Below are 9813 nucleotides of genomic sequence, written 5' to 3' on the forward strand. Positions count from 1 at the left end.
AAAATCTTGGATACTTCTCACATTTAATCCAAAGGCCTATCTCTAGCTTCAAAATATATTATACCAGCATCTGACCGCTTCTCATCACCTCCATTACTACCTCTCTCCCCTGGATAACCTCCCCTTCCACCCCCACACCCTCACAAAACTATTTTCCACATAGCAGCCTAGGTAATCCTTTTAAAACTTAAAGTGAAGCAAAAGCCAGGACTTACTAGGCTTCATACCATCTGACAGCCTAGACCATCCATTCCTACCACTTTACTCTCCTGATCCCTCCAACCTTGTTCCCCTCTGTTCCAGCCACCCTTGTCTCCTCACTCCTTAGTCACAAAAGCGTGCTCCTTCTCCAAGACCTTTGCTCCTGCTGTTCCCTCTGCTTGGAACAAACTTCCTGCAGATAACCACAACACTCACTCTTCCACCTCCTTCAGGTCTTTCCGCAAACATCACCTTCTCAGGAAGGCTTTCCTTGACCTACTTAAAACTCATCTCTATCCCCAGGGGTTCCCATCCCTTCCCCTACTTTTATTTGTTCTTCAACATCGCCAGATGATAAAGTCCCTAAAAGAAGGGATTTCTGTTTGCTTTGCTGCTTTTATATCTAGCATCCAAAATTGTGTCTAACACACAAGAGGAAGTTAGTAAATATTTGGTGAATGGATTAGTCAATCGAATAGTAGCATACATTTTCAAGAAAAAAAAATCTGCTCACTTGAGGCAGAACAAACACAAAAATATCATAAAAATCATGCTTGTTCTCCATACAAAGATTTCATGTTACCTCGTTATTACCGTCATAAGCATTGGATAACATTTATTGAGCTCTTACTTTGTGTGCCAAATACTATGCTGAGCACTCTCTTTACCTGCATTTTTTTTCATCTAATTCATTCAATAATTCCATGAGTTAGGCATTATTGATCTTACAAAGCAAGGCAAACAAAGGTAAGACAGGTCATTAATTACTGAGGGTCACAGAAGGGCCTGGAAACCAGAACTACATGATGTTTCAATACCATGCTGTTAACTGGTAGGCAACTGTCTCTTCAGAATAAAGGTAACATTTATTAACTGATTATTATGTGTCAGGTTAAATTATTTACTTGCAATGTCTTATTTAACTGTTTTAATTTGAAAAAACCAAAAACAAACACGAGGCCAACATTTTCAGTTGCCTATCCAACATACCATGTTCCCTTCTTTAATAACAGAACTTTGACCTATTTTGTCTGAAGTAATGATGTGCTCGGATAAAAAGCGTCATTTCATTTGCAAATGGCCAAATGACACAGTTCTGTCCAATAAAACGGAAATGTAAGTCACTGAGTAAAGCTTCCAGGAAAGAAAGCCCTTTGAAAGGGAACCACCTGAGTTGCCAAGTGACCCTGTCCTTTCTCCATATTCTTCTGGTCTGGAACACAAGCACAAGCCTAGGGGTGGAACAACTATCTTGCAACTCTGAGAATGAAAGTCATGTGCTAAGTGAAGTGGAGTGAAAAACCAGGAGTCTGGGTGCCTCGTGGCACCTAGGCTGCCACTTCAGTTTTCTTGTCATATAAAGGAGTCAAAAAGTATTTTGCTGCTGCTGCTAAGTCACTTCAGTCGTGTCCGACTCTGTGTGACCCCACAGACGGCCTCCTATCAGGCTCCCCCGTCCCTGGGATTCTCCAGGCAAGAACACTGGAGTGGGTCGCCATTTCCTTCTCCAAAACTAAACCACTATTATTTGTTTTCCATTACAGAGAGTCAAACGTAATCCCTACTTGATACAGCCCTATGAGTCCTGAAAATGTTATCATAGTGAAGTCTTCCAATCAGGGGAGAATATATACTAACCATTAAACATCACTCTATCGATAGAACATAATGTCTTTCACATTAATGGAGGAGCTAGGGGTGGGATCCTGCAATCTGTACTTGGTAACTGATACTTTAGACGTCAAATGTGTAGCCAGTGAACAACTCATGAGAATTTAAAAGGCGGGGAGGTAGCAGAGAATAAACTTAGTGGGATGCCTTCACCAAACTATCAAAGGTTGGTGAATCACACCTTACTAAAAACAGATCTTAAAGAACAATTTTCTAAACCTAGGCTGAGGTAAACACTAAATATTTATTGAGGTTTTTCAAAATGCATGTTAACAAAAGCAACATGGCAAAGCCCTTGTCAGACTGATTTCCCACTTTGCCACTATATTGTACTGTGGGCAATACAGGGCCTTACACAGCTGTACTACCATGTCCAGAATAAATCCCCAAACCGATCTACACTTGAATGAGATCTGGAAGTAAGAACAAAAAAGATGCAGTGATGTTCCAATAAACATTACAACAGATTTAAAATACTACAAGATTACAAGCGTTAGAAGATTTCAAATCATGAGGTATTTCACATTTTATGGCAGTACCAAAAAACAGGAATGGAAGAAGGAGAAAAAAACAAAGCAGTAACAATCATCAGTATGGAGTAATAAATATGAGCTAAAAGCTTCCTATAAACAATTATACTTGTAATTTCATACAACAGCCCCAATGACAAATGTACCATTATCCCCATTTTACAGACAAAAACCGGAAACTAAAACCAATAAACTGCCCAAGATCAGATAGGTAGCAAGAGGTAAAGCCAGGATTTGAATCCCAGGTCAGCCTAACCCAAAGTCCATACTCTTACAGTTGCTTCAACACACATCAAGTACAGTGGAACACCTGGTCAGATATTCTAATACAACAGTAGAGACTAGGAAGGAGTGCAAAAACACGGAAAAGATGGATGATTACCGTGAGACTAAAACTACATCTTTTACAAGTGATCATACTTCAAGAACTTCAAACCCTTGCCAAAACATGCTTAAGATAATAGAATTTTTTAAAAGGAAGTCCTCTGAATTTCAAACCTGTATGTTTTTATTATGTTCTAGGAAGGGAATTTTCTTTTCTCTATAGGATTTTGCTAGAAAATGAGAGACCAAAACAACATGAGAAACTAACCCCACAAATAACAGTTCTAAGAAGCACACGGAAAAAAAAAATCATAGTTCAAATAAATACACGTTTTGATAAGAAAGGAGACACCATTATATCATTTCCTTAAAATACAATCTTTGAAAATAGATATTCAAAAGATTCCTTCAAGCCTTTTTTCCCAGACTTTGATCATTTGTTTCCTGAAAAAAAAGAGTATAATCTGGAGAAATTACAAAAATTCATTTTGAAAACTACTTACAGTTTATTACAAAATACTGTATTTCCAACATTTCAGCGTAGAAGCAAAGTTAGAATAACCGTACAGTGCTTTATTGGCCCCTGCTGCTTGTACTAAGCTGTAGTTCAAGGGAAAAACTTTTTTTCCTCCCTTTTGAGAAGATGAAGTGAGACACAGTGTGTGAAGAGTGGAGTGGAAGTACATTAGGAACTTCTAAGAACTTAGAACACTTTAAAAATGACAAAACAGGATATGCAAAAGAGAATAAATCTAACTAAAAGGGTTATCTACAAAAAATCTTCTCTAGTTTTATTTTTTTCCATTGTAAGGATATTTCCTTTAAGGTGGGAGGATGACCACCATCTTTCAGTTACTTCCAAAAATCAATTAAAATGCAGATGCAAGGACAAGAATCCTGGATTAGGCAATAGTTGGACACTAGTACTGACTGTGCCCATAACTAGTTCTGACTTTGGACAAGCCATTTTACCTTTCTATGTCTGTGTCTTTGGGCTTCCCAGGTGGCTCAGTGGTTAAAGAATCTGCCTGCCAACACAGGAGATGCAGGTTCAATTCCTGCATCTCCTGCACTTATAATATCTCTAAGTCTTCCACTGTGGCTCATACTGTAACAAATCTGCCTGCAATGTGGGAGACCTGGGTTTGATCTCTGGGTTGGGAAGATCCCCTGGAGGAGGAAATGGCAATCCACTCCAGTATTCTTGCCGGGAGAACCCCATGGACAAAGGTGCCTTGGGGGGCTATAGTCCCTGGGGTCACGCGACTGAGTGACTGAGCCTGCATGCATGCATCTTTATCTGTAAAACCTTACCTCATGCCTTACAAAAAACTTAACTCAAAATACATCAGAGGACTAAATTTAAGGGCTAAAAGTATAACACTTAGAAGAAAACATACGGAAAAAATATGTTTGTGATGTTGGGCTAGTTAAGATTTGTTAGATACAAGACCAAAAGCACAATCAATAAAAGCAAAAATCAATAATTTCTATCAAAATTCAAAATTTTCATGCTTTAGCAGACACCATTAAGAAAATGATAAAATTGGGGGGGGGGGTGGAATGCTGTAATAAGGGAATTCCCTGGTGGTCCAGTGGTTAGGACTTGGTTCTTTCACTGCCATGGGCCGCGTTCGATCTCTGGTCAGAGAACTAAAATCCAGCAAGTCCCGACTCCCTGCTGTCCCACCTTACCAAAGAAATGAAAAGACTGAGAGTAAATATTTGAAATCATGTATCAGGTGAAGGACTCATATTCAGAATGAATAGACACCTAACACTCACACTCGCCTCTATAATTTAGTGAGAAGAGAACCCAGTGGACAACCCAAGTGGGAAAAAGATTGGAATAGACAGACATTTCACCAAAGAAGAGATGTGAGAAGCTAATAAATAAGCACATGAAAAGATGCTCTCCATCATTAGTCATTAGGGAAATGCAAAACAAAACCCACAATCAGATATACTTCACATCCACTAGGATGGCTTTAATCAAAAAGACAGACAACAAATGCTGGCAAAGATGCAGAGAAACAGGAATCCTCATTCATGGCCGAAGGGAATGTAAAATGGCACAGTCACTTTGAAAAATTTGTTCCTTAAAAAGTTAAACATATAATAAATCCACCATATGACCCATCAATTCCACTCAAGAAAAATGCAACATGTTCACCTGAAGATTTGACACAAAATGCTCACAGCAATATTATTCAAAATAGGCAAAAGGTGGGAGCAATCCAGTGTCCATCAAATGGTATCCAATGAAAAGGAATAATGTACTAATACAGGCAGCAATATGGATGAACCTCAAAAAACATTACACCAAGTAAAAGAAACCAAAGATCACGTATTATATGATCATATTTATGGGAAAATGTCCAAGAAAGACAAATCTATAGAGACAGAAAGTAGATTTGTGGTTGCCTTCGGCAGGGGGTGGGAACAGGGAGTGACTGCAAATGGACATGAGGCATCTTTTTGGAATGATGGAAATGTTCTAAAATTGGATTGTGGTGATGACTGAACAACTCTGTAAATTTACTAAAAAAAAAAAAACCAAAAAACTATAGTACTGTACAGTTAAAACAGGTGGATTTTATGGTATATAAATTGTTTTTAAAAATGAAAAAATTTTATGCTATGTGGATGAAGCAAAACACTATACATTATACAATTCCATGTACATGACATGTACAGAAAAGGCAAATCTAGAGTTGGAAAGTTCTGCGATTGCCTGAAACTGGGGGTAGGAACAGGGATTAATTGTAAACAGGCACGAGGGATCTCATTGGGATGATGAAAATATTCTAAAACTTGATTATACTGATTGGTGCACCACAATAAATTTACTAAAATCATTTAATTTTACACTTTAAAATGGGTTAATTTTATACCAAAAAAAGTGGGTGAAATTATATCTCAGAGTAAAGTTGTTTTTAAAAATAAGGTGGTCAAATCACATGACAGTTCTTAACTTTTGGAGTGAGATGATGACTAACCCTATCCCAGAGGGCTGAGCCTCCCTTTTGCTCACTCACAGACACCCTATTGGTCTGAGAACAGCAAATCAACAAGTTTCTAAAGCTCTAGAGCCTTGTGCCACCTTAATACCAAAAGCATTAACAACCAAAACGCTACTCTCCACCCTAGAAAGATGTACACTTTACCAGAAAGGTAAAGCAAAATTCCTCTTCTAGAATGACAGAGACCCCTTTACCTTGCTTTTTTAGATATCGTTTTGGAATCTCCCACTTAACCCCTTTTTTCGATATGAAACTCTGATGGAGGTACTCAGAAGCAGTCTTTAGAATGAACCAGTACACATCAAAGATGCAGCACACAGTAAGGACCAGATCCATGAAGTGGCTTAAGGAAAAAGACTGGATGTCTTCACATAAATCTTACCCCAGATTTGTTTTGATACAAGAAGCAAGTGGGGGAAAAAAGAAAGAGAGAAATGTGACAAAGTTTCTCTAAACACTGACACAATGCAATAAACACTCACTCCCCCCAACCCACAAGACAGCTAAGGAGTTTTCAGCCACTGACTAATTTAGGACAGGATGCTGATCTAGCAAAGCAGACAATCTTCTTCTTCCAATACACAGGGGTCTGCTGATGCCTGTTGGATCGAGCTTCTGTTTAGCTAAACCCACTCCCTTTTGATTTCTAAGATCAGTAGATTATTGTTGTCCAACAAATACTCCCCTTATCCCCAGTCCCCACCCTCCCCCAATCACTGTGCCTCTCTGATAACTACAATTCATGTTTGTGCAAGCTTTGATCTCTGCCAGCTGGTATTCCCAGACCCCCTTCAAATCCATTCCACACACAACAGCCAGATCCACTGGGTTGCATCATGTCTCTGCTTGAAGCCCTCCAAGAACACTTAAAACGGCAAAACACTTACCTTGGCTGAGAAGGTTCCTAAAATCTGGCTCCTCTCTTACCTTTCTAACTTTACCTGTCTTCTTTCGGGTCCTAAAACACATCAAGCTTTCTCCCTTCTCTGGGGCCTTTGCATTTCCTCATTTCTCAGTAAGGAATAATCTTCCTTGGCCCTCAAGATTCTTTCTCATCCTTCAGCGTTCACCTTACATCTTGACACCTCAGAAAAAGCATCTTCCTTGAAATGGCCCCAACTAGGTCTCCACGTTATTCTCTCTCAGAACATCTTGCTTGTTTCCTTGCTAGCACCCGCCAAAACCTGTAAATCTTTTCATTTGCCTACTTACTTAATGTCTACCTCCCTGGCTGGCAAGTCAATTCCAAGCAGTCGTAAGTTGGTCTACGTCGCTCAGTGCCGTACCTGCAGCTTCATCTGGAGAGGCTCCCCAGTTCCACCCAAGCAGTGCCTGGCACTTCGTGGGGGTTCTCACGCGGATGCGGGACTGAACAGAAGCACCCTAACCTATCACCCCACAACTAGATAACCGAGCCCCCAAATGCAATACCCCATTCCTCGCAAAAGCCTTGTAAAGGCCTGTCCCACATCTTCACTTTTCTTTTTTCTCTCAGACACATCTGTGGCTCAGGTTCAAACATCTGTCGCCACACAAATCTCTGACGAGCCTCTGAGACCCCACCCCACCTCGCCACACAGGCGCGCCTCTCAAAATCCCCTCCACGCCTTGCAGGAGCTGCACAAACCCCGAGCCTCACCCACGCGCCCTACCAATCAGCGCCACGACTATCTGGGAGTCCTGCGCTCGCCGAGCTCCCGCGGGACCCCACGTTCCGGCGCGTCACCCGCCGCCCAGCGCGGCGCCTCCCCGCTCCGCGGCGCCAGCTCTCACCTATCACCTCCTGCAGCTCGTAGTCGTCCCTGTTGATGGACCAGGGCAGGGCACTGGAGTCCTCGGTCATGACGGCGGCACGACACTCGGTCTTCCCGCAAACTCACTGACCTCTCTCTCCTCCTCGCCGCGCCTCTCCCCACCCCCAACCGCTGCCGCCGCGCCCCCGCTAACCGCCTCGCGAACAGCCACGGGTCGGACGGCGCCTGGCGCTCGGTGGCCGCGCGGCAGAACGGCGGGGGGCTCGAAGCACCCGCGAACCTCGCCTCTTTGCTCCTCTGCGGCCGGCACTCCCCTCCCCGGCCCCGGTCCCGGCTTCGGCCTCCACGGCAGCAGCGACAAGAGCTTCGCCTGGGCCCAGCCCCTCTGTCCCGCCCTCCACCTCAGCCCCACGCACTGGCCAAACTTTCCCTTCTCCCTCCACCTGCCGACACGCAGCGCGCTGACGTCACCGCGTCGGGCATGCCCCCCACCTCGGCCCCGCCTCCAGCTGCCATTTCAAGTGTGGCTGGATAAGCAGCGAGCAAGAAGGAAGCCCGAGGAAGACTAATTTGATAGTGGAAGGGAAGAAATACTTTGAAAGGAGTTCAGCAAGGGCACTGGAAAGCCAGAAAAGAGCCGAAAGTAGCAGAGGCAGTAGCCACACTAAACATGGCGACCAAAGGGCAGCCTAGTGGAGGGGGCGGAGCCACTTCTGGCGGCGAGGGCACGTTGCCGTCTCCGTCGTCGCATTCATTGGCTTATTTGAGAAGGAATCAGAACGGCAGTAAGTGGGTGTGGACGTCAGTCATAAGTTAGTCCCGCCTCCACGCGATCGGCGCGCTGTTCCGCGACGAGGCTCCGGTCCTGCAAGATCACGGTTACGCTAATCGCTTTGCACCGTTCTCCCAAGTGACGTCGCCACGTAACCGCCACACCCTCGAGACGTGCAAACGGCTCCGCAGGGTGTGGAGAAACCCGAGGGGGCAGCTGGGTGGGGTAGCCTTGGGGTGTGGACGACTGCCAACTGGAATAAAAGGTCTCGGTCCACGGGACAGCGTGGAACCGGAAGCTCGCCCCGTGACGACAATTTTTTCTAGGCGGAAGTTATTTCTACAGCGCCCGGCTCGGCCTTCCCTGTAACCTTACTGGATAGGGAAGGTGTTCTATCCATCCTCAGCTTTGGAGCTCAAATGATCACCTGTCTTGGGGCCTTGGAAGGTTGCAGTTTTTTCCCTGAGGCAGCTGGGACCATTAAGCTAGTGCTATTTGGCCCAGCAGATTTGAGGTCATGTCAAAGCCTTGGCTTTTGTGTGACGTCATTGAACTTCAGTTTTTCTCAGGTTGTCCACTTAGGTCCTTGGAGGAAGTCAATAAGATGAAACTGAAAGCCTTTGGTAAAGTGAAGAGTAGCCACGTGGATTGGGCTAGGTTTGAAACTTCTTAGTTGGATGTCTTTCAGATCAATAGTAGTCATTATGAAAGACAACTTCACCCAAGCCCTTCCAGGTGCGGCCACCAAGTTAGCACGTTTCCACATTCTTGGTGGGATTAGAGAATGATTCAGGAGGGGATCCTGCAAAGTTAAAATGACATAAAACAGGTGTAAATTGAGAGGCTAGAATATCCCAGTCACAGAGAAGTGCCAGAGTTTCCAAGTTTGAAAGCATAGCACAGGCATTACTGCAAGGATTGGTTTCAGCCGTTGACTGCTGACACCTTTATTGCCATGTGTTGCGTTTTTCTTTTTGCAGAGAGAAGGATGGGGATCAGATCTGTCAGGAGCTAAATATGATGATAAAGATTAGAGATCTCAAGATTTGTCCAATAGAAAGATCCATAAATCAGAGATTCTTAACTTGGGTTTATTGGCCTTGGGACCATGAACAGCCTTCAGAAGGTTTGTGGGGGTTTTGTGGTTTTTTTACGCATTTAAACTGTACGCAGAATAATATATACTTCAGGGAGAAATTTGACCACCTTCTTCCCTTCTCTTTTTCCCCAGTGAAAAGGAGCTACTGACTTAAAAGTGAAAATCCAAGATGTTTATTGACCCACATTCTTGGTGATCAGGATATATGTTCGTTGATGGGTTGTTTTCTACTTCTTCCTAAGTAGAAAGCTTGATGGTTTAGTTGAGCCAGAACCTGCTCTGCAGACCTGGTCATTTTATTTCCTCTTATCTCCTGGGCTTTCTGCCTGTGGCCCGTTAGTTGTTAAGATCTCATGAATTTAATGAGCAAGGAATTAAATTGGTGGCTGTTTGAGGGCAGAATCTCAGCTTACGAAGTATGTTCCATGTGAGAACACTT

General features: G+C 43.4%; 1 protein-coding gene across 4 annotated transcripts in view; it reads right to left on the bottom strand.

The window, feature by feature from the left end:
- The window catches only part of OXSR1 (oxidative stress responsive kinase 1), an 88383-nt gene extending 80453 nt beyond the window's left edge, over positions 1-7930 (bottom strand). For 3 of the 4 annotated variants that reach the window (XM_055414626.2, XM_055414625.2, XM_088831875.1), the window contains exon 1: positions 7523-7930. In XM_055414626.2, coding sequence (XP_055270601.2) covers positions 7523-7592 — 70 coding nt within the window. In that variant the 5' untranslated portion in view covers positions 7593-7930. The remainder of the gene's footprint in view (positions 1-7522) is intronic. The other variant, XM_055414627.2, reaches the window with a different exon arrangement.
- Between the last annotated feature and the right edge of the window lie 1883 nt (positions 7931-9813).

The sequence above is a fragment of the Moschus berezovskii genome, chromosome 24 (genome assembly GCF_049115385.1).
Source record: "Moschus berezovskii isolate FMDL1 chromosome 24, NW_MosBer_1.0, whole genome shotgun sequence".
Taxonomy (NCBI): Eukaryota; Metazoa; Chordata; class Mammalia; order Artiodactyla; family Moschidae; genus Moschus; species Moschus berezovskii.